Here is a 25,199-nt window from a genome sequence, read left to right as displayed (position 1 = left end):
GATAAGCAAACTTGACCTTTGACAAATTATCTAAATTTAACGACGTTCTCTTGCCCAGTGAAAGATAAGACCGACAAATGAAAGGAATCTTCCTCCATGAGCACAAATTATCTTCGTCGATTTTTGGATGAATTTATAGAGTGACATCTACTGTCAGGTGCTGTTGTCTACGTGCAAATGCTGTTTATCTCATAATTTCATTGTTTTCTTAAATCTTGAAACTGGGTTGGTAATAACTTCGGAAGCAGGCAATGTAGACATCCTAACATACTATTGTATCTGCCCAGGTGGTTAGGCCTTACACTACTCGCAGTATGAACATGTTACTATGTTAGTTACTTACTTTTTACAAAGGCGAAGGTCATATAAAAGTACAAATTAAACCCTACTTATAAAGAAGTAAGAAAAATGTCGAATTTTATTATGATGCATTAAGGTTTGTTTATGTAAAGAAAGGAATGCGAAGCTACCTAATTATGCAAAGGTTGAAAACCAGGGGTCAATTTTAGGAGAACTTAAAAAGTTTAACAGTCAGGAGTTCCTGGACAATAGCATTAAAACTAAGGGTGAAACAAAACCCATAATTCATTGTATCAATGGAGCAATAGATGTATGTCCGGTAACATCTAACTGCTTGATTGCAGAATATCTGCCAACTCTTAAATCTCACAGATTATGACTGGAAGTCCCTGTAGTAGAGAATGTATTGTCATTCTCAGATACCCCTGTATGTGAGTTGCAGGGTGTTCTGCAATTGCTCCCATCTAACCAACATATGAATATGAAATTTTGATAATTTCTGCATGGCATCTCAGAGGAACCTGAAATATGAAAACAGATTTTTTCGCATTATTCCTACTGACATTTATTTTTCAAGTGTGCACAAAAAAAAAAATAAAGGTAGTACCAAAATGTATCAGAAGTATCTCATTTTTTAGAAACAGATGAGAAAACGTTATTGTTGTGATGGAAGAAATACACAAGTATAGTTAAACTAGGTAATTTGGCAGTTGTAGAAACACCACAATTTATATCGTCATGCTTGATCGGGAAATTCCTGGACGCCCATATAACATTAGTGCTAAATGTATGCATATTTCTAAAAATGTTGCCAATTGTAAAACTATTGAGCAACATGCTGCACAAAATAAATATATAAATATTGTTCCTCTTGATGTTTGATACATGGTAAATTCTCTAATGAAATAAGTTCTGGTGTTAGATTTTGCTCAAAATTACCCAATTTGTGTCCATTTTTGTGATATCTTCATTCTGAAACAGTTTATTCCTACATTCACTTTGCAAAGTGAAATGTCTCCACCAGAAATATGTTCTACTTAAAGGTGTTACTTTTAGTTATGAACAAGCTGGATATAAAACCAACTTAAGTAGAAGTTATTGTTGCTTATTTCCATAGCATCCCAGATCTCCCGACATTTGTTGCTTTCACTGTTGATGTTGTGTTAGGCCTATTGACATTACTGTCTGTGACTTCAAGTCTTAGCACTAGTTAGGCTACAATTTGTTTTAAGCTAGGCCATGGAAAAAAGTTTCAGATTTGTCTGAACAGCCTGTATGAGCCAATGACTCACAGAAAATTGTCATTATTAACAAAATGTTTTATGTTTACATCATTGACAAGTTGAACATCAGTAGCATTAGCCTACAGCCTCAATACCTCTATTGGAACATTACAAGTACATTCTTGTAGAAGCTTACTAGAAATAAAATAAGGAAAATTGGTCACATGCCCTATGGAGTTTTTGAAAGTCTGTAGCTGCAGGGGTAGAACTGCACATGATTTATAATGTGTGGTTGCCAGTAGCAGGTATAAGTCAAGATATTATTGTCTTAAAATGGCCAATTACATGCAGAGATATTTGCAGTAAATGTTGAGTTCTTTACATGTCTCTCAGAACTGCAACTCTTGCTTCACTGTTTCGAGATTGAACTGGTGAAATGTCAGGACCGTCAGTATCTTGCGAACTGGAACTTCTTGCCATCCTGTTCATTTTACTACTTATCTAGTAGTGGAAAGTATTGTCATAGACATGATAGTGAAGTCTGAGATACATATTATAATAATTATGTATCAGAAACACATTAGTCCCACTCTCAGACCTCATACAGTACAGTAGCTGGTTCCTTTACTCTGAGACATGAACTATTAAATACAGCAAAGCTATTAATATGGGTCAACTGTCCATCTGATTATTTTAATTCAATGAGTGTAATATGTAACATAAAACACTTTTTATACTCACAGGAATCTGCATTATGTATGGTCACAGAGATGTACGAATACTATTATTAGGGGATGGTAAGTTTGATATCCATTTCTTATTTCTTCGCAGAGCAAACATATGTGCTCACTTCTAGTGATGTTTCTAGAAGTATTGCTCTCATTCTCATCCAAAACAGCTATTATCTATTCAGAAGGCCCAAACTCAAGATTAAAGGACAATTCTCTCAGTACATTCAGATATATGCAATAACGGTTAATTTGACAGTTTATGATCAACTCTGTAGGAGTTATTTAACAACCCGTGAAATTCCTTAAGAATTATTCCTGTCTGTAATGACTCTGTAGTGAATTTGTGAACTTTCACATCCTGATGTAGGAAATGTCATAGTTTCTATAAGTGAGCCTGGTTATTTACTACAGGTCACCAAAGCAAGGTATACAGGTATACATTGTTTGTGATATTTACTTGTGTGTGGTGGAGTACAGTTCATTAAATGTTTCTCTCTCACTCTTTCACAGCTGGTGTTGGAAAAACATCTCTTATTCTGACCCTTGTCAGTGATGAGTTTCCTGATGAAGATGTAAGTGGTCTATGGTCAGTTTTGACAGAATTACTTAAATCGTTGTCTAGTTTTGACTGCATTTTGTGTCCACTCAAGCTGCGTGTGTAGATTGGAGATGTAAAACACTGGATTTTATATCCTGTGTGTAAAAGTAAGTTGGCCATCAGGCCAACTTACTTTTACACATTCTATTACACAGGCTCTCTAGTGGATAAGCAGGTTGCTAACAGTTTTATTTTATTTTGAATTTATATCCTGATATATTAAAGGCCCTTACTCAAATAGAAAAGCAGTAGGGCTACAAACCTGTCTGTGCTCTCCTTTTCCTTCGAGGAGAACAATATCTACTGTGAGCTAATTCCACACTATATTTGCCATTCAAATATAGCTGATTTGCGTTAGTGCCAAATGGCCACGCAGGTTGTCAGTTAAGAATTTTCCCAGTTTTCTGCAAAACGTTTCTATTTCGTCCCAGAGTGCCTGTACTGTGTGCATATGCAATTTTTTTTTTGGGCAGTTACAGGTAGCACACACTTCAATGATGAAAATCTGTAAATGTCATGATTGAATGGTCGCAATCTTCTGTTGTGAAATGCTGGAAAATGATGTAGTGCCTATCGTTCTGATTGAAATTGATCTCAGGTAGAAGTTACAATAGTGTTTGAAAGTGACTTTTGACTGTCCCTTGAGTGTACAGCAGCCAATACAACTGGCAGGATGATGAACTTGCAGATATTTTGTGTGTGTTTGTTTTTGGTTCTTTTATTGTTTTAATAAACATGTCAGGTTTCTGTTTATAAATATATAGAGTTATACCATTCATTTTTGTAACATGTTTATAAACAGGTTCCAGCAAGGGCAGAAGAAATAACTATTCCTCCTGATGTGACCCCAGAGAAGGTTCCAACTCACATCGTAGACTATTCAGGTGGGTACAGCTATAGATCGTTACAAACAGGAAAGAATGATAGGAAGGTTTACTTGCAAAGAGGCATCGAGCTGGCCTCAAATGGCTGGTTAGCTCTAACTGCACATGATTTGTCATCTTGAAATCATTTATGAAAAAGTCTCGTTTTAGCCCTAATATTGTTTTTTATATTGTTATTTTGTAATATTTCAAATAATAAAAGCCATGTAGTTTAATGAACAGGGAAGCTAAGTGGTAAACAACTTGGAAAGAACTGCATTGGAATGCCTATAAGAATGTGCGAAAATTGTTGTTAATGCTTGACATTCTTTAAAGCTGGGTAGCTGTTATAGTGTCAAAAGGGACTTACTGGGAAGTGAATATTCATGAGACTTTGGTATTGGTTGCATATATGGCATAATGAAACTGACTTAGGATACATTACTCATCTGTTGTTTTGTATGATGTATGTATAATAGGTTTAAATTATTATTTTATCAATCCTGACCTCAAAATTAAAGGCATCTGGCTAAATGCCGGTGGGTTTTCCCACCTGCCTGTAGAAAACTTAACAGGCACCAGCATTAAGAACATATACTGTATCGTACACACATGATGCTGTAAGTAAGGTAACAACCATCAGCCAAAACATTGTGCAAGTTCAATACCTAGCATAAGCAGCCTGTTACCCTTTAAAAGTGCTCATTATCAACAAATATGATTTTGCTGCCCCCAAAAGCCTGTAGAATAACTGAGGTGTATTGTAATTCAGGAAACTGACAGTCAGTACTTGATTTTAGTCTTTATATCTTAAATTATATAGCACTTTCTTTAAACAAGTTCTATTTTTTAAATTTTCTTGCTTAATTTACTTTGCAGCTAGAGATCAAAGTGATGAGATTCTTTTAGAAGAAATTGAACGGGTAAGTTTGTATTAGAGTGAAGGTCCTTGTTATCAAAAGTAGCTGGTACTTCTTGCACCTTACCCTTGAAAAGGGGTATTGTCATTTGATAAATTGTGATAATCATCTAGTGCCACTAGGACCTGATACATATTACATTTGCTTTTCGTTTCATATTTTCAAGTTAGACTATTAACAGTGTTGACACTAAAACCACTACCATCATTATGTCATATTAAGAACTTTTGTATTGTTTAGATTCAGCATTGCAAAAACCACCCTCAATAACAGGGAATAAAGATTGAAAATAAGAAGAAAAAATGATCAAAAGTTGAAACACATATGGCCAGATGATGCCATATTTGGACCTCGTGTGTGAAGGAAGATTAAACCTGCATTATCTCCCAATGGAAATAATATGATATATATGATATTATATAGAAATAGAATTATAATACCTAAGCTTTTTGTGTAGCTTGTCTATCGCATAGATCAATGATGAAAGTTTGCCTCTCCCTTTTAATAAAACAGTCCAAACAATAATAATAACAACCATCTGTTACATGTTTCTGTGCTTCTATCACAGGCCGATGTCATATGTGTGGTCTACGCTGTGAATGACAAAGAAACCATCGATAACATCACAGAGTACTGGCTGCCGCTGATACGGAACACGCTGAGCGCGGATCACACCACACCGATCATCCTAGTGGGGAACAAATCGGACCAGGCTGATGCTAACAGTCTGGAGACTGTAGTGCCTATAATGAATGACTATGCAGAAATTGAGACTTGTGTTGAGGTAAGAAGACAGTCATCTTGCATGTGAACAGAAACTCTTGTCGCAGTTACTTCTGTTCACTTTGTCATAAAGCTGTTTGTCCGGACAGTGTGTTCGATTACCATGATATGACCAGGCAGGGATAAGGGAATAGGGGGTGTGTCAATGTTAACTCAAGCTACATGGTATTCCAATGTTGGTCTCCTTGACAAATTGCTCTTAGTTTTTAAAAAAAAACAATTGCCCAAATCCAAAGTCTCTATGAAGTTCTCAAGTCAATCTAAAAGAAGTCCCTCCACAATGCGGATCACATATTTCAGTTTCACTTGACATTTTGTAGATGTAGCGCTCAGAGAGTGACAATTTTTTAACTTACTCTGTATTAGTTTGTCTCTGTGATATGATTTTCTCAATATTTCTTTCTGTCTGCTTTTGATTATGAACGATGCAGTCTATTTCATTTCTAATTTTTTTGTTTTGTCTTTTGCTCTACTTAATTTAACAGTGCTCAGCTCGTAACTTAAAGAACATTTCAGAAGTTTTCTATTACGCCCAGAAGGCAGTCTTGCATCCGACTGGCCCACTCTATTCAGCCGAAGACAAAGAACTGAAGCCGGAGTGTAAGAGAGCTCTGAGTAGGATATTCACCATCTGTGATTTAGACAACGATGGCTCGTTGAACGACTACGAACTCAACCTCTTCCAGGTTAGACCAACATGATTACATCATTATCGTTGAAATCTCAAATTTAATGTTTAGTCGCGTTTAAAGTAGGTGAAGTGGTGTCGGAAAAAGCACTGAAAAATTAGCCAATGAGAAGGGCTGTTTAAGAATACACTGGACTGCATCAGGTAGGATTAATTGTCAATGATTTTTATCAAGATTCTGATAAGGTTATGTTCTAGTCACCATATAACACAAAGCTTAAGAATGGTATTCGTGCAAACTCCCTTTGTCGCTCCACAGCTACACCTCAAATCTCCATCGCTTGGAAGTCTTTGTGGTGTATTTAATATCATCCATGAAGGTGGCATCACAGAACCACAATTTTCCATGAGTTTGTGTTTATAATGCCTTGTTTACTTGATAGAAGTTCTGATTGTTGTGTATGTGTAGTGATGTTTGTGTAATGTAGAATATAAAGCTAGTTTAACCGTTGCTATGGCCGAGTGGATAAAGGGGGTGGCATTTGAAGCAGTGAGGCTTACAATCGGGAGGTTCGGGTTCGATACCCGGCCGAGTCATAGGAAGGTGGGTTTTTCATCCAAGAGCAATTTACGGTTTTCCCATGTGAAATGACTTTCTTAATTGAAAAGATTCCAAATTTGAGTTTAAAATGTTGAATTGGAAGCCACCGACATGTAAGTTTCTCCCATATTTGTGGTCGCTTAAGCGTCGTTAAAAAAATATCTGCAGATTATTATTATGATTATGATTATCATTATCTAACTGTATTGACATTGACATCAATAACAGCTGTTATCATCTGTCAAATACATTGAAGTTATGAAATGTAATGGTTAAAGGGAGATGTACAAATTGCTCTCACGATCGTCCTTTGCATCTCTCTTTCAAAAAACAGCGAAGATGTTTCAACGCACCGTTACAAACTCAGGCTCTAGACGACGTCAAAGCAGTGGTGCGCAAAAATATACCAGAGGGTGTAATGAATAATGGACTCACACAAATTGGTAAGGAATAAAACCTATTTAGACCTGAAGCAATATGCTTGGTATTAAAACCTGAGATTTTAAGTCAGTAGAAATTATGTTCAAAGAAATATTTAATCAGTGGTTGATCTCTATTGTTAAATTGATGTAAAAATTAAACATCTCCTAAATTTTCCTGAGATAAGACCTTCACGAAATGTCTTCTTGATTGCTGGCAAAACCAGTCGATATCTGCTTTAACTTTCTTGTTTTTGTGGTAATTATTTTCTCAAAGTTTCATTGCTGTTTTAATTGTAGTGTTCTCCTTGGCTGTATGTGGGTTGACCAGGAATAGGGGTTTTAATATGAAAGGATAAAAAAAATTGCATATTTACAATCTTTTAATATGGCTGATTGCAGACTGCATTCAGGGTTAGCATGTAAATTGGACACCTCATAAATACATCTCATAAATGTTGCAGACTTATGTAAATGTTATTTTAATAAAGTAGTAAGAAACAAAAGCTGTGTAGATTTTCTTTGTAAGGCTAATGAACTTTTCAAGACTTCCATCAGAAAAGTAGCTTTTAAAGTCAAAGCCAGAATACTCAGGAGGATATAAAAGAGAAGTTAAACATGAGAAGCTCATGAGAACTTGGAAAAGTTTCACCATCAGAATAGATAAAGTACAAAGCATTTTACCAAGCTCTTCCATACTGACATCTGTACGACAAAATAGAAAAAATTGACGCCTGCAGAATAATTAATAGGTTTACTTTTTCATACTAGGTTCAAGTATTAAATTTTCTCAATTATTTCTTTTGCCAGGTTTCTTATTTCTTCACACATTATTCATCCAGAGGGGTCGGCACGAGACCACCTGGACTGTTCTTAGAAAGTTTGGTTACAATGATAATTTGAAGCTCACTGTCGATTACTTGAGACCAAGGTTGAGAGTTGGTAGAGGTTGCTCCACAGAACTTAGCCATTTAGGTTACCAGTTTTTGACATCACACTTTGAAAAATATGATCAGGTAGGTAATTCAACTCTGTGTTTTCCACTGTCGAGTCTGCACTATTTATTTCCATCTTAAAAAAAGTATCAGTCCAATTTCTTTTGTGATAATGCCTCCATCCCTCTCCCCCCCCCCCCATATCCTCCAAAACCAAAATAGATATTACATCTGTCTGACCCCTAGCTGTACTCATGGAAAGTTTTTGCTTTGAATAGGAAGCTTTCAAGTCTTACCTCTATTGACTGCTTCCCCTCCCCCGCCCCCACCTCCAAAATCAAAATAGATATTGCATCTGTCTGACCTCCTAGCTGTACTCATGGAAAGTTTTTGCTTTGAATCAGAAGCTCTCAAGTCTTACCGCTCTTAACTGCTCCCACCATCCCCCATCCCCCCACTTCCTCCAAAACCAAAATAGATATTACATCCATCTGACCCCTAGCTGTACTCATTGAAAGTTTTTCCTTTGAAGCAAGACACACCATATCTTACCTCTATTGACTGCTAAAGTAGATTTGCTCCTTATCTCTTTGTAGGTTGGTGGATTTTTTGCTAAAAGGTTGAGGTTTATACAAATTTTAAGTTCTCCCGACTAACTCGTAAATAGTTCTTGGATATCCTGGTAAAGCCTTCTGTTTTGTCACACACTTCAGATCTATAGGTTTTTTCTCTATTGCACATCAGTGCACCCAGTTCTATTCAGTGTATGATACTTTTGATTTCTCTCTAGGATAAAGATGGAGCGCTATCCCCAGCAGAATTGCAGAACCTTTTTCAAACCTGTCCCATGATGCCTTGGGGTCCCGATGTCAATATGACAGTGATAACCAATGAGAGGGGGTGGATCACCCTTCAAGGCTACCTTGCTCAGTGGACGTAAGTACCACGTGTGAATATCTGTAGGTGTGGACTGGATTATATTGCATAATGGCATACCTGCCAACTCTCACAGTTTTATGTAGCGTTCATGGTGGCAAATCCAAATTTCTTATGCAAAAAAAGTTCATGGAGACCAAAAAAAAATGGGTACTTAACTTTTGAAAAATCAAAGAAAGCTACCAAGGAATACAATGCTGAACATAAAATAACTTGTTAGGATCTTAAAACTGTAAGTTTTATTTGATGTGGGGGTGGGGGGGGATGGGTGTAGCCCGGTCTGTCACAGCTATATGTGGGAGAGAGGAAATGGATTTAACAAGGTGCTGAGCTTAATGAAAGTCATGTTACTATTACTTAGCATTCTGTCATTCAGAATATGTTTGTTATTAAAGCAGAAATCATGGTTTGATTCTAATTCAGGAATCTGGTTAAGAACAATAATACTAACAATAATATCTGGCAGGATCACATTGTGTGTTCCAGTTACAGAAAGTTTCTTGCAAAATATTTGCAAAATTTTAACAGTTTTATAGACATTGATATGTCTAATACTACTCTGCAATAATTTTCGGACTGCAAAACGTTCGAACAGTGAATTTGTGATATTCCTTGTGTGAAGAGAGACCTTTGAAGTAGAACGAAAAGTACATATTATTTATTATGTACAACATTATACTGTATTGTATCTGAGATTTCAAACTCTTTGAAGAAACCTACATAGTATGCCATGAGGTGTTGTGTGAATGTCTTAAGATGTGTGATACTGTTCTGCAAACACTTCCATTGATGCAAAAGGTTGCATTAATGTTCAAGGATGGAACCTGTTGTAAATTGTCCCTTTCTCTGCTTTAGTTTCTTTTTGATATAAACCTTGGGCATTTAAATCTGCCGTGTTTTTGACAGCACACTTGATCCGTTTCCTTGATTTTCTTAGATTAACGACCCTGTTGGACGTTTCTCGTACCTTGGAGCTCTTGGCTTACTTTGGCTACAGATACGTCATGGCTGACCACGAGAATCAATTGTCGGCAATAATCGGTGAGTCGCTCAAGAAGGCCTGTCGACTAATGTGATTGGCTGTTACAGTTTGATAATGCACAGGGACTCTCTCTGCCCTGTCATTGACATTGAATGTTGCAGATTTATAGTCTTGGGGTGTTGAGATATTGAATCTTGTCCAGGATGGAACCTCACATTGTTTAGTAATGTAGCTACTCACAGTGGTGATAAATCAGTTGTGAAGCAGTCTTTTGTCACAGGGGGGTAAAATTTATGGATTTGCTGCGATAATAAACTCCTATAAGAATCTGCTGCTTCATGAGATTCAGTAGTTCAAAACATTTGGTCTTAATAAATAAAGAACGTTGTGAAAGTTGTACGATTTATTGCTGATTTACATAAACTTGGAAGGATGTCTTTAGCAAAATATGTGTAGTGGAATAGATTTAGTACTTCTCTGCTAATTAATGTAAACTTGGTGAAAACAAAAACACGAAGGAAGGAGTGACTTAGCTTGACAATTTGCAATTTTATTTTATTTAAATAATTTCAGCCCTGTTGCATTTTTAAGCAAGAAGTTTTATCAATTTGGAGTGTTTGTAGTTTAAGACAAAATTGATAACTTTTTTGTTGCTTCCATCTCCTATTTACAGTAACTAGAGATAAAAAGATTGACTTACAAAAGCGACAGACGTCTAGAAATACCTTCCAGTGTAACGTGATTGGCCCCCGTGGGGCTGGGAAGACAGCGTTTCTTCAGGCTTTTGTCGATAGGATGCCTGACAATCCTGTCATCAATTCTGACAATCTCTCTATGTATGCTGTCAATACCGTACAGGTTTATGGACAAGAGAAATATCTACTGGTGAGCAGAAATATCTACCTTTAGTGGTTTCAAACGACCGAATATAACATACAGTGTCCATAGCCTAGTAGGTCAGGGTAAAGTGTCACAAACTATCGGTCAAAAGGGCACAAAAGTGGATTGTGAAACATTCTGGTGGGTCACAAGATTTTTCCCAGACATGTAACAATTAATCTACAGTTTTTGGAGATAAATTAACTTTTTCTTTTTTTGTTTTTAACATCAAGTCCATAGTCCAACAAGCTTGCATGCTAATTACCACTTCGTTTCAAAAGTAGAATTTATTCTAGGTAGTTATTTCCATACTTTTACAGTGAGTTGGAGGCATAAATTTCTAGAGAAATAAAAAGGAATGCTTCTTCTCACTTGGTATGTTCATTTTGGATCTAACCATCAAATTCTCAGTTTTATGTTGTTAGTTTCAAGTCAAGTTTGTCTTAGTGCAGCCTTACACCTGTTCCTTGTGCCCATTTTAGCTCATTAAGATCTTTGTATGTTAGTTAAAATTTAATTGACAGAAAACTGTCAGCACATTTTTTTCATTCATTTCCTGTGTACCCGAGTTATTTTGATTCCATCACTCGTACCGTTTGCTTTTTATCCCAAGCTGCATGAGATTGATGTCGGTTTAACTGACGAGTTGACTTCTGAAGATCTGGAGTGCGACGTCGTTTGTCTTATGTATGACATCTCAGATCCCAGAACATTTGAATACTGTGCAAGGATGTATAAGGTTTGTATCATGGTTTCTATAGTATAATAATATTCCTCCTCATAAGTATGTCTACGATTAAAGCAGATTATGGGGTTGATTCTGACAATCTGGTGCTTTTCTATATATGCTGTTCGGTAAGATACCATGTCAAAAGGTAAAAGCTGCTTTAAAATTCCCTGCAGCAAAGCTGAATCAACATCAAACCATAGAGGTTATCTCGACAGAGCAGCTGCTGTGCCTAATGTTTTTGAAACTGCAGATCGCAAATGATGATGTCCTTTGCAGCCTGGCTGCACACATGAACCCCCACCCCCTCCCCCCAAGGACACTGCTAACTGCCAGACTAAAACGCTACATGTTAAGTTTCCTATACTAATTCGGACACATCTTAAAACTGGTAAAATCTTGACCATTTGTGATCTAAGACAGCACATGGCTATTCACAATTTTTCATGTTACTATGAACAAGTTGAGTCATGTGGCACTCAGTCAGACTGTGCTGCTGGCTGAATTTAGATATGTGAATTCCTGTGAGTTCTAAAGTACTGCTACTCCGATACTCCTGGTACATATGCTAATGGTAACAGTAAATTCAAGTTCAAGACAGCAGGTTTTTGAGCTTGTTACACTGCATTATTTTGACTATACTTGCACTGTTTTATACATTGATTGTATTTGAATTTGGATATTTGGTTGGACTGACTGAAAATGGTTATGTCATGGTGCGCAAAGTACTGCAGCTCTGGACTGACACCCCTCCCCTGCCCTCCCCCACCCCCTACCAGAATAATGGTTATATGGAAATTGCCATCAACAAAGGGCTAGAGAGCTCATTCTGTAGAGTACAGAACTTAAAATCGTGAGATCACTGGTTCCAATCTTGTTATTGTCAAAAAGTTTTGGGTTTTTGAAACTTAAGTTATACTTTTTCCAGTCTTTTTTCTGTCCTTGATTTTCTTACATTAATTAAAATTCTATGATTTAATAGACTATTTCTCTTTTTTCACCAGCTCCATTTTGAAAAGAGTAACACCCCATGTCTTCTGGTAGCTGGTAAGAGTGACAAACACCCTGCCAAGCAGGATTATATGGTTCAACCAGCTGCCTTCTGCAGCCAGTATCGCTTGCCCCCTCCTCAGACCTTTACCAGCGAAGGCAGACCCAGCAGGGATATTTACGTCAAGTTAGCCACAGTCGCAGCTTATCCGTAAGTATTGCGTATATGCTCTCTGCTCTTTTTGTTTCTAGTCATCGTATATCTCTTCTGGGTATTGAAACATCTGCATAAAGTTTTCTGTTGACTGTGTGAAGGTGTAACGACTTGATAAGATTATTTGCTTATTTTTAGTTGGAATGTTCAAAGTTTCAGTCGTAGCAGGATCCTTATCAGACTCAAACTGAGATTGAAGCAATCAGCAGTATCGTACAGAATCATACTGCTTCAATAAAGCATTGATGACACTTATACTGGTCACTAGTGATACTGATAGTGATACTACACTACATAGTGATACTACACTACTGATATTGGTCACTGTAATACCTCAATTGTTATGAATTCTAAATAAGGAATTGTTTTGCAGATAGGCAATCTGTACTGTTATTTCTGACAGGGTAGGGTGAAGGTAAGGTGGTTTTGTGGAGTAGATTTGCCAGTGTAGACTGTTACATTTATTTTGAAACAAACAAGAAAAAAAAAATTAAGAAAATCTTGTTGCAAATATCTTATCCTTCATTAGATAAATTCTTGTTTGAATCTTTTTTTGAAAAACTGGTGTCATGACAGTGGTTGCTTTGCAAAATTTTAGGTTTCCATAAACTGGTTATTTGAGTCATTCTGAAAATTAGGAACATTTGATTAACACAAAATAAGTGAAAACAATATTTCAAACATGTCACCGTTACCTGTAAATTGCCCCACTTAAAACAACTTAGCTTTTTTGTTTTTGTGTTTTCTTAAATTTTTATTAAATTGATGGAGAAATAATGGAGCTCTATTTTAGAATCAGTTCTTATCCTACCACTGACCTATGTCTTTTATGTCTGAAAGTAAAAACATGGTAAGAAGCTGAAAGAGAGCTTACAGATTTCTACAAAGTGTATACTACAGTTGTAAGTTCCATAACTGACATGAGTTTAGCCACATTAAAGTGAACCGATAGCAAACATCACCATATTTTATCCAGTTGCTAAACATTAATTGAGAATACCAGAATGATCATTGATATGACTTACTTCACCGTGCACTTGATCAGCATGTCTATATTCCACGTATTCTCTCCTCGTGGCTTTTGTGCACATTTGAGTTGAGCTGTTGCCACATGTTTACTTTAGTCTTCTTGCGTTCAAATTTTTGATTCTATTTCTGTAATTAATATCTTTAGTTTCTTTGCATCCTTTACTGGCTTGCTTCCCTTATAGCCATCTAGCCAGCTCCCTTTGAGCCTGCTTTGTGTCTTCTGCTTGCACATTTCTCACAATTTTATTTTGTAAAATTGCAACAACAACAACACCAACAAAGACATCGACAGAATACGTAACAGAATACGTAACCTCTCAGTTTACGATAACCAAAGATAATCTCATTTGCTCTTCTTCCAGCCATTGCTACTCGGTTACATTTATCTGTCAATAATTTTGATACCAGTTGAAATGGTTATAACCAATGCACAAAGCACATGCTGGCTTAATTGCAATGTATTCTTAAAGTATAAAATAAAAAATTAAAAAACCTGCTAAAGTTTTCATATTGCATTCTAGGTCAAATAGTTTCTACTTTCAGTAATTAAATTTAATACAATCCAACCAGACTGCTGTACTTTACATTTTGAAATTAGTGTGTTTGCAGATTATGTTGTGCTGTTATTAATAACCACTGAAAAGCTTAATATAAAGTTTTCATTCCACTGTACAACATTGTACTAAATCACTGAGGTTTTTTCTTATTGTTTTCTTCCCTATTTACTTTAAAGTCACACACCACCTTAATACATCATTACAAATGAATACTTACTATTTTCAATCAATTTCATACATTGCATTATGTATGCTCCAGTGTTTGTAAGTTTCTCATATTAAAGTCCCAGTGTCTATAGATATCTTCTGATATAGGTGACTCTTTATCATCAGATATTGTTGCCAGTAGTTATTTGGTTTAGCAACAATAAGCAGTAACAACTACTTCTTGTACTGTCTGACCACACCAAGACGTGCGAGTAGTTCAGATGCCTCTTTAACAATCCAACCAAATTCAACATTTCATTCAAGCCGATCCGTCCAATTCAAGTGACAACGTCCGATCTGCTACTCCCGACGGAACCTTCTCAGTTGTGACTGAAATTAAGAGACGGGATATTAAAAAGAATGTGATTGTTACATTAACTTTTCAGGTGATGCAAACATTGCCAACTAGTAAAACTAGAAATCCTCATGTGGCAATGTAGACTACAAATATCAGTCAAACCCAAACCCAAAAGCAGTATTGCTGTTTAATTTTGTTTGCTTATACTGCAGTCAGCATTAAAAGCCACATTGAAAATGCCACAACAATTAACTATTAGTCAATAATTAATTATGCAAATTTGCAAGAAACATTTACAGTTTTTTGGTCAAAACTGTTAAAAAAACAAGGAACATTAGGAAATAGGAAAAAACAGCAGCTGTTTCATGTTTAGATGTTACTAAGAGACTACTAATTTAAATAAATGAGTAATCAGTCCTATTGTTGTCCCTATGAATATTCATTAGTTGACTCTCTGTTCTCATGTACAGTGTAGCTAAGGGGGTGCTGGTGGACCACCCTGCGGCTGTCTGGGTCAGGGACAGACTCCTGGCATCTTCTCCAGCCTTCAGGTTTTAGATCTTTTACTGTTAGCTGGCTCGTCTCTGCATGTGTTGTCACCCTGACCGGTAGTCTTTGGTGTTATCGAGTGACTTCAGTGTGCATGAACTCTTAGTAGTACTACTAGTGAAACTGTTTAGTATTTCCACATCAGTTTGGCTGTGTCCTTGTCCTTTTATTTTCCCATGTGCCCTCCCCCCCCCCCCCCCTCGCCATCGCATCAACCAGTATGTGTGTTTCTCAGCAAGGGAGGTTACAATGTAAAGAATGTGATAAGAGTGCATTAAATCCTTCTTATCAATGATTGTTTTTATTCCCTTTGTGAAGTGCTACTTTATGTTGTGGATTCTTTATACTTAATGTTCTCCGATATCCACGCCTGGAAAGAAAAAACGTTCTCTCATTCTTTATGCCTGATATGGGGTGTCGAGGCTGTCTGAGGAACTTTGTTTATGGAATGAAGGTTATCATATCGAGGTCTAATGTAGCAAATTACCAAAAGGTTGCTTCTAAAATGCCAAACAAGGCTTATTAAGTTGAAATGTGAGGAGGGCTGCGACATCTCCGACTTCACATGTTTATGTGCCTTTACAGCCCTTTAAATGTCACTTTTGTTTGCAGTGCATTCCATATGTTATATGGCCCCCCCCCCCCCAAAAAAAAACCCAAAGAAAGTAATATTAATTTTTTTTTTTCAAACCCCCCCCCCCCCCCCTGCTCCCATCACCATCCTCGTCTCTTACAATGATAACAACGATTTGAGCACCAGCTTTGCAATGATGATGCATGTTGTGCATATATTTACTAAATTGTAGACCAACAAGTTGGTGACTAATATTTATACCATCATGTTGAATAAAATACTGCTTTGATCAAACAAAGCAGTGTATTTGACAGACTGTCAGATCTCTGCCGGTATAGAGAAATAAATGGGTTCATCCCTTCAGAAAAGTTGATATGATAAGTTTCCAGATGTCTGAAAAAAAGAAAGTTGTGCAAAAAAAAAATAAAGAGAAATAAAAACTGATCCTTTTATGGCTGATGGTATCAAATCCAAGAAAAAAATAAATTGAAAGCCAAAATGGAGCAGCTTTTACACAGCTTTTAGTTTATCAGAACTTGTAGAAATAGCATATGTTGTCCATTCTGATGACAAGTTTAGGTACTTTCCTGAAAAGCATGTTTCATGTTGGTAAAGCTCATTCAAAGATACAGCAAATGTATCCACTGAATTGCCCAAGTTGTTGTTAAGTTGGTAAGGATTGAACAAACAGCTGAACGATAAATACAGTCTCAAAGTTCAAAATTTACTGTTTGTGATTTGAATGTTGCTTGTCGTAGGCAATGCTTGGAACTAACTTCTCTAAATCTCTAATAATCTATAAATTTGAATAATAGGTAAATAATACAATTGGAAGAAAAGTGAAACAGTGCTGTAATTATTAGGGTTGTACTGATTTATTAACACATTCTGGCCTGAAATTTTCATTTCACAATTCCAGCCACTTCTTTAAAAATGAAAGTGCTTGAAAAAAATCCACTGGCTAAAATCAAGTAACCACTGGCATTTTCCTGAATTACAGCAAACATCAGTTACTGTGCAGGCTTTGGGGGAGCCGAGTAATATTTGCTGATTATGATAAACAGTGATACAAGGCTTAGGTGTGTTCTAAGGTAAATCATGCCGATGTTGCCCATTTTTTATCGTCATTGGCAAAGTGGGAAGACCCAGTAAGAAGGCTAAGTCTGAATTTCGAGGCCTGAAATTTGAGTACTATTATCAACTCATTATATTAACTGGTTTGATTATTCTTACTTAGTTACTAATCTCTTGACAACAATTTCAAACGGTCTAAAATTTCTAAAGGGTTGCTGCTTTTGATGTTTTGCTTTGCGTATCAGAAACTTGCAGATAAAGTACAAAATCATGAAGCTTTGCTCTGATTTGACTTTGATGTTGTGTTGTGATGTGCTCTTTTGGGAATTGATAACTAGTGTCATTAATCAATGTATGCCAATAGACAAGACACCAAAGATCTTGTGCACAGATTAAGCTTGAGAACTTATATATAAATTGGTCCCAGAATTACTGATCGAAAGAATACCAAGTGGTTTATGGATTGTCTGTATATACAGACTGTCAGGTAATCTCTTCCATACTTTATAGCTGGAAAAATTCAACCCAGAAATCATGTCAAATTATGCTAATCTTATTTATCAGTGCAGCAAAGTTTGATGTCAGTGAATTCTGTTGACAAAAATTATGAAATATCTTGATGTACACATTGTGCCTATTGTACAATTCATTGGGCCTATTGCTTGCCATTTTACTGTAACATCATTGCAAACTCTTCTCAGAAATTGTACTGTATCACTTCCCTCAAAACATTGTATTTTACATCAACCAGAATGTCTTTGATGATTAGATTTGGCGCTATCATGAACTTCAATTAAATTGTGCAAATGAAATATTTGTTGGTACTTGTAGCTTGGCTTTTCATGTATTGTTAAAGTCGTTGCTATGTTGTCGATCTGTGCAGGCATATAACGTGGCTATTGTTCAGAACAGAGTTTTCCAATCCATTCTGATTCTACAGGGATCATGTGGGATTGCTTATTGTTCTGTGTGTTATATACAATTCTTGCCATGTTTCCTAGAGATGCATTATAAGGACACAGAATTGTTATTTTACTGTATATAGATATGCAGGTAATCCTTCTAATTAATCTATGAATTATACTGAGAGATTAGAATATCAATGTTTAAATGGTACTTGAATAGGAGTAGATTAATGCTAATTCTCCACCCAGTTGGGCCAATTGTCTATCCCTTCTATATACTGCCCTCTCATCTCTGGCTTCAAAGCTCCTCATACTGACAGTATGAGTAGTATGACTATCCTGACTCTATCAGTCCCAACTGGCATTGCATCTTGTAGTAATCATACATGTATTAAATTCTAGTTTTAGTGATGGATTCCTCTCCCAGGCTGATGGGTTATAGACTCATTCCTCATCAGGGACCATGATACATTGAATGTTTAAACAGGATTATCAGGCTATAAACAAGATCTGACAAAATGTACAGTTAACCATGATTTTACAATTATGCTGATACATCAGTAAGTACACATATTTAAACCACAGATGTTATCATTAATTACCAGACTTTATTATCCACTTCATTGGTTCTACTGTTTTAGGTGAACATTTGCAATACTAAAACATCACATTTGTTCCCATAGTTACACAGTTTTGTGCAGATTCTATGGCAATGACATTACTCACAAGTTGAAAATGGCTAACAGTTGTCATCCACAAGAGTGTAACATTGTTACTTACTACTAAACTATACCTTAGTTCTACTACTATGTATGTACCATGCTCTCTAACCAACCCTAATACCAGCTAATCCTGACAAGGTAAATCAAGGTGTGTAGTATTTGTTGTACCCACTGGTGCATTACGATGTGACTTTGTATTAACTGCTCTCTACATCGGCTCGTTATACACGATGAGATACTCATACATTTTCACAGATTTGAAAGTTACAGTTTGTTACAGTACCTGATAAATTGACCGATTAATTCTTTTTCTTTTTAACAAGTTAAAAAAGAGAAAAACTGTTAAACCAAACCAAGAATCTTTTCCTTTTATTGTTTTTATTTCAGCCATCTGAAGGGAATGCCAGAAGAGAGCAAGAACCTTTGGTTATTCGTTGGTGTAGGAGTCGTGGTATCTGCTATCGGTGCGTACGTAGCATATAGGCTTATCAACAGGTCTGGTTCCAAAACAGACCTCTGACCTGCAAGGTCGACCAATAGATGCTGGATCAAACTGTTTGTCTGGTTGCAATAGCTTCGTCGGAGTCGTCCTCCCTCAGATTGGATGAAGATGTTACTTTTTGCCTTCGGAAATTGCTCTCACATTGAACTGCTGCTTTCTGACTCTACCGTAGTGTAAGGGAATCCTCTTACTCTTTCACGATAGCTTGTGAGAGAGAGGGAGAGAGTCAGAGAGGTTTCGAGCAACACGAGGATTTATTACTCTTGAATTATTTATTCTCTTCATTTGATCATTAACCGTTTCAGTTTCATATTTGTTTACCTACCCCAAAATACGGTAAAGGGCCATTACCACTGTACCCCTGGTCCTGTATTGATGTGCTATTTTTTAAATCGATACGCCGAAGTTATTGATTTATAGGTAAGTCGTTAAGCTCACGCCTGGCTAACATACTTGTGGTATCCAAATCTCAGAGCGTGCATGCAAATAATCGTCATCGACATAGGACGAAATTAAATTTCTTTCTTCCTTTTCTTTCTCAAATAAACGCTGCTGCTCGTCAGATTTTGTGAATTCTCTCAAGCTTGAATTTTGAATTTGTTGGAGGAGACAAGTTTTGATGGGCATCAATAAGGGTTGAATTATCTTGTCTTATTGTGTTTATATTGCCAGTCATCAAATTGATAGTAAAGCCATTGTTTTTTTACCATTGTTACTACAAGGGCGTTATTAAGAGGAATAAGTCTGCTTTCTTTGAATACATTTTGGAAAGCTTTTTGTTACAGTTGTACCTTCTGGAATCACTGTCTTTAGAGTTAATATGGGTATGTTATGTTATAACAGAGTGCTTTAGGGGAGAGTTACAAACATTTGAAAGTCCCTTGCTGATGTAAAGATTAGGATTAAATGCATATTCATGAGGCATACTGTCAAATACAATAGTGTAAAGTAAACGGACCTACTGTAAAGGAATAGTTGGAAGAGGTTTTTTACTGAAGGTTTTAAGATTCATAGGCTAATTGAAGAAACAAGATTAACTTGAAAAGAAACAGGTTAGTTCTCTTTGAGCCTGTAATGACTGAATGTGTCAGATTCTACTGTCGTGGGAGCTGCATGTGTTGGTTTCTCCGAGTTGTAGCTTCTAGAATATGTTAATTCCAATTTGAGCTTCTGAGAACTGACACACGTCAATTCCAAGTGGCCCTATTGCTAGTGTAAAGACTGAATTTTGTACTGTATAAACTTACTGTCTAGGCAATACATCATCATAATCAGATAACCCTTGCCTGGATATAAAACAAAGCTGGACAGAGAATGGGGTCTATGTAGCAGAACAGTAAACTTAAACTTTAGTCTGTTATGTCTGGCTTTGTATTCAGTTTCTGCCCAAAGTGACTTTGTTCAAAGACACTGTCATTTACAGCTATGCTGTAGCATGGAAGAATCAAGCCTCTCATTTGAAATAGCTAATGCATGCTCTAATTAAGACGTATGTGGCTGTTAGCTTCTGTTTCATATACATATTCAAATTTTGAAGGAAGGCTTCACCCAATCATCCACACCCTCGCTAGGACATATCCATAGAAACAGTTCTTCTCTGTGCAGGATATATGTGTAGGAAGCTTGTCATTTTGTTCATGGAACAGCACTCTCTATGGGATACTCCCTTACATTGATACGTTACTGTGATAGTAAGGTGAACCTACACCCAATCATCCACACCCTCGCTAGGACATATCCATAGAAACTGTTCTCCTCTGTGCAGGAACCTTGTCCTTTTGTTCATGGAACAGCACTCTCTATGGGATACCTCTTACATTTATACATTACTGTGATAGTAAAGAGAATGCTACTTCAATGTGATAAAATCCTCGTGTATGGATGACACTGCTAGCCTAGCTCATCTTCAAAAGTTGGAATAGGTACATGTTTACACTGCTAGAGAAGCAAACATTGATTGACTGGTACAGTATGCCAGTAGCAACATTGTTGTAAATGAAAGCACAACTTTTGTTTTTTTTACTTGTTCTTAATTTCTAATAAATTTTGATATCAGTTGTGAGGTATGGGTACCCGGTGTTTGTGAGGCTGTACCTGGTCTATCACTGAGCTTTCATCAGGCATTGCATTTAAGCTATCTCTAAAATCCTCTGTCAACTTCATCGCCTCCTTCATCTCTTACCAACTATGGCGGACATGGATGTGATAGAGATGGTCTATTCTGTTAGTTAATCCATTGATGCCTGTGTTTTGACGAGATCACCACAGTTTGAGAAATTCATCTTGAGGTGGTTTAATTACTTACTCGGAACAATGTCAGGACGATGATCATGGTGTGTAAGAAGGGCAGAAAACAAAACTGCTCAAACTTTGTAAACAAGATTCACTGGTTAACGGGCTGACTTGTCCAGGAAAAATTATTACAAAAACTCACAGAACACTGCAATGTCTGATGTACATCGAATAGACAAGATCAGGGGAATCTTGTCAGTATTGAACCTTCTTGTTCAGCTTGTTCTTGCAGTGGCAATAAACCAGTCCAGTATTTAAAAAAACAGGATTTACTGGATCTATGTATGTGCATAAAGTGTAGAACTTTATATCATTGCGTACGTGTGCTAAAATAAATCCTGTGGGTATGTGGAGGGTAACAATGTGCAGAAGGGGTGGCATCCAGTACATTACATGAAACCTGTGGGGTATGGGGGGGTGGTTTTCGGATGTCGTTACTGTTGTACATCAAACTTAGATCATAGAGAACAGTAAGATTTGAGCACATCAAAACAACATGAAATGTCTTGAGAATAAAAAAATCGCTGTACATAGATTGAGCAATGTGCAGATTCAGCCAGAAGGTTGCTGAAGCCTAGCACCTTAGAGGGTCTGCATGTCTAATTAATACAAGGTTGTGGGCTGATTTTTTTTCACAGGCCAGATTGGTTATCTCTTGCAGCCTGGATTTTGCCCTCGGGCTGCCTGTTGATAACCCCTGCAGTGGCTGAAATGTTTACAGACAAAATTGTAATGCTACTGGTTGACAGTAGCTAATTTGTATTCAATACCATTTGTTACAGTTGTTACAATACAAATTTAAGCACAATTGATTTAAATTGACTAGCAGGAATGAATGGTATTAATTTAATGTGGGAAGTGTTCATTTGTTTGAAAAGTTAGAATTTTTGCATGATTAAAGATGTAACATCTATTGTTAGACTGCTATTAGACATTTGTTATATGAAGTGATACAAAAGAATGTTTCCACTTGCTAGAATTATTAAGTATTGCATATCCACTTTAATATTGATCTTTCAGATTTCAAGTACAAAATGATACAAAATATTTTTAAATGAATGTCTCTCTTTGGATATTCTTCTAATATTCTGAAGACAGTTATTTCCTCATAAGAGTTAAATCCCTTTTCTTCACCAGTGAAGCAAAATTAGTAAAAAGGTAATGCCCAAGTCGTTTCTTTCTGATATAGTCTGGAAGAACCACTTTTCAATGTGTGAATGTTTTAGTTGGGAAACGGGTAGGGAATGTGGAGGAGGAAGAAATTAAAAAAAGAATATTAGGGGGAGTCATTCACAGACAGGGATGAATTCAAAATAATTGTCAAAGATTCACAACAATTGTCTTCTCTGTTTCCTTGATCGAGAGATGCATAAGGATATTAACTAATTCCACATAGTTTTAGGAAAAGTTTGATAAATTTTTTTTCTTTTTTGTGCTTTTCAAAGATGTAACTGATTCTTGCTTGGATGAATTCAATACTTGATGTTAATAATTTATATATTTTTGACTAATCCATAAGAGGAGATAAGCCTGAAATATGTAATCTTTCTCTGTAGTTAACCTTACTCCAAACTATACTTTCTTAGACGTCGTCATCAGTATTGCCGCCAAAGTGTGGGTCCATTACAAAGCATTACCGAAGGTTTGAAAAAGGATTAATTTCCCGGGGGCGGGGGGGGGGTGCTCTGACCTGCCAATACTATTCCTGGACATTTTATGGAGTCTTAAATTAGATGAGGAGTTGTCGGAAGATGTGTGTTGATGTTTGAATATGGGTGACCATTATTTGACCTTTTGTTAGCATATTTGTTGGCTATACTGATGACTTAAGGGTAAAGTGGGCAAGCCGTCCAGGTTTCATGCCAAAGATGAAAACTCTTGTCAAAAGAGAGACTCCCTCATATCTCCAATGTGTGTGTTATAATAGACTGAGCATGACTACCTTTTACCCTGGCATGTATTAAAACCAATAGTGATATGTTTGAACGGCTATCTATCTCGTACCTCTCATGTCGATTTGTATCTCAATTACATTTAATACGTTATAAGTTTGTTAAAGAGTAAAATGAAGAAGTACTGCAACAGAATCATGACAACAGTTGAGTGATGCACTGCTGGAGTCTTGTTATTTGAGAAATATATTTGAAATGAGAAATCATACCAAGGGTCGTCATATTGTTGGTCGAGTTTATGATATTTCATTACATACTGACTATTTGCTGGAGACATTCGTCAGACTGAGACTAAAGTGATATTGATGTCTATCGTCATTTTGGCGTCGTAACTTCAAGCAATGGGGGGGGACCTGCTGGAACAATACATATTGTGTGCATAAAGGGTGTGTGCATTGATCCAGTAGCATGTGGGGATCTGTCTTTGCCAAACCCCCACCAACCCCCACCCCTTCCCACCCCCATCATCCCTACCCTTTATTCTTTACTACATTGAAAAGTATTTAAGTGACAGAACTGCAGTGCAAAATGGAGTCATATGAGAACACAAAAACTCATTCAAAATCGTACGTACACATGATAGTTTTTCTGATTCTTCGGTAATTTTATTTTCCAGTTGACAAAATTCAGCCAATATGATTAAAATGAAGACAATTATTCCCCCCCCCCCCCCAAAAAAAAATCAAAACCACCAGAATGAGCTAGAAAGAGAGTTAAGCAATCCATTTCAAAGACGTATTTCGTTAAAGTATTCATACATGAAGAATACATTCATGCAGACGAAAAAGGAATATCAGCCCAATTAGGAATTAAATTTCAACATCTGAAGAAGAAGAAACACTTGTTTCTTTCAAGGAACAGTTTTTTTTTTTTAAATATAAAATAAATAATAGATAGGCTACCACAACTTTCTACATTTTTCTGTACCACTGAACTTGAGGCATTCTTGGAAGTACAACGTTGCTTTCGTCATCAAGACATGTAGTCCCAGTATATGAAAGGGTCCAAGAAAGCAAATAGGTCCCAGAAAACCAATCAATAATTTTTTTAAAAAGATCTAAATTCTTTTGATTGCCTTGTTGCTAAAGTAATGGTCAAGGCAACGTGTCCTGAATCTCTTTTGTCGACAAAAGAGGGCGCTCGACGCATCTTGCCAGTGCCTATCGCTTCTATTTCTTAGCATACAACTTCCGAGGAACAATAGAAGACCGAAAAACTTGTAGGTAGAACAAAGGTTTCACAAACCTTTGTTTGTCCAAAATGTTTTTCGGTCTTCTATTGTTCCTCGGAAGTTGTATGCTAAGAAATAGAAGCGATAGAAGCGACAAAAGAGGGCGCTCGACGCATCTTGTTAGCAGAGCCTTATATAGAGAGAGTTGCGACAACTGAAATTTGGGCGCCATTTTGGGGCCAAATGGGCAACATACAGTATGTGTGGGAATGGGCGTTCAGGTGGATAGGGGAATTTTTCGATGGCATTGTAGAAGTGTGAGCGGGATTCTGGGTTTTATTTTTGGCCTGATAATGTTGTGGTGCTTTTGGGCGCCGAGGCTGTGTAAGTAGGGCGTCGAGTGTCGAACGGGAGGGGGGGGGGAGGGATTGGCTGCGCTCAAGTTCAAGGGGATGAGGTTGGCACATTTGGAAGTCCAAATTCAACAGTTGATATTCTGGTACGGTAAAATTGTATTATGACTGGTTATATATCATATTGTAACACATATTGCACAGTTGCAGAATAATGTACATTCTTCCATTGTTGCCATGGTAACCAAACAAAGCCTGTGATTGGTCAAAATTGGGATTAACTGT

At 36.7% G+C, this 25,199-nt stretch overlaps 1 protein-coding gene across 2 annotated transcripts; it reads left to right on the top strand.

Annotated features, from left to right (window-relative positions):
• The first annotated feature begins 7 nt into the window (after positions 1-7).
• LOC139960635 (mitochondrial Rho GTPase 1-A-like) lies at positions 8-23,598 on the top strand. Of its 2 annotated transcripts, none has more exons than XM_071959157.1 (15): positions 8-157; positions 2,267-2,320; positions 2,765-2,826; positions 3,655-3,736; positions 4,595-4,638; positions 5,204-5,419; positions 5,904-6,104; positions 6,982-7,090; positions 7,877-8,082; positions 8,792-8,937; positions 9,875-9,978; positions 10,593-10,804; positions 11,412-11,537; positions 12,530-12,726; positions 15,291-15,417. In XM_071959157.1, the coding sequence occupies exons 2-15, from the start codon at positions 2,278-2,280 to the stop codon at positions 15,376-15,378; spliced, it is 1,836 nt and encodes a 611-aa protein (XP_071815258.1). In that variant the 5' UTR covers positions 8-157; positions 2,267-2,277; the 3' UTR covers positions 15,379-15,417. The 2 variants fall into 2 exon arrangements, with proteins under 2 accessions (XP_071815258.1, XP_071815257.1); XM_071959156.1 differs by lacking the exon at positions 15,291-15,417 and adding an exon at positions 19,032-23,598 and having other exon boundaries at positions 9-157.
• The last annotated feature ends 1,601 nt before the right edge of the window (positions 23,599-25,199 follow it).

Source organism: Apostichopus japonicus, chromosome 19 (assembly GCF_037975245.1).
Source record: "Apostichopus japonicus isolate 1M-3 chromosome 19, ASM3797524v1, whole genome shotgun sequence".
NCBI lineage: Eukaryota > Metazoa > Echinodermata > Holothuroidea > Aspidochirotida > Stichopodidae > Apostichopus > Apostichopus japonicus.
The sequence above is the reverse complement of the archived record's forward strand: the minus strand, read 5'-3'. Positions and strand labels throughout refer to the sequence as shown.

Excerpts from the sequence above, each read along its gene's own strand:
- LOC139960635 (XM_071959156.1), top strand. The coding sequence starts at position 2,278 with ATGTATGGTCACAGAGATGTACGAATACTATTATTAGGGGATG. Across the intron at positions 5,420-5,903 it reads AAATTGAGACTTGTGTTGAG|TGCTCAGCTCGTAACTTAAA; the intron begins GTAAGAAGACAG and ends TTAATTTAACAG. Across the intron at positions 8,083-8,791 it reads ACTTTGAAAAATATGATCAG|GATAAAGATGGAGCGCTATC; the intron begins GTAGGTAATTCA and ends ATTTCTCTCTAG.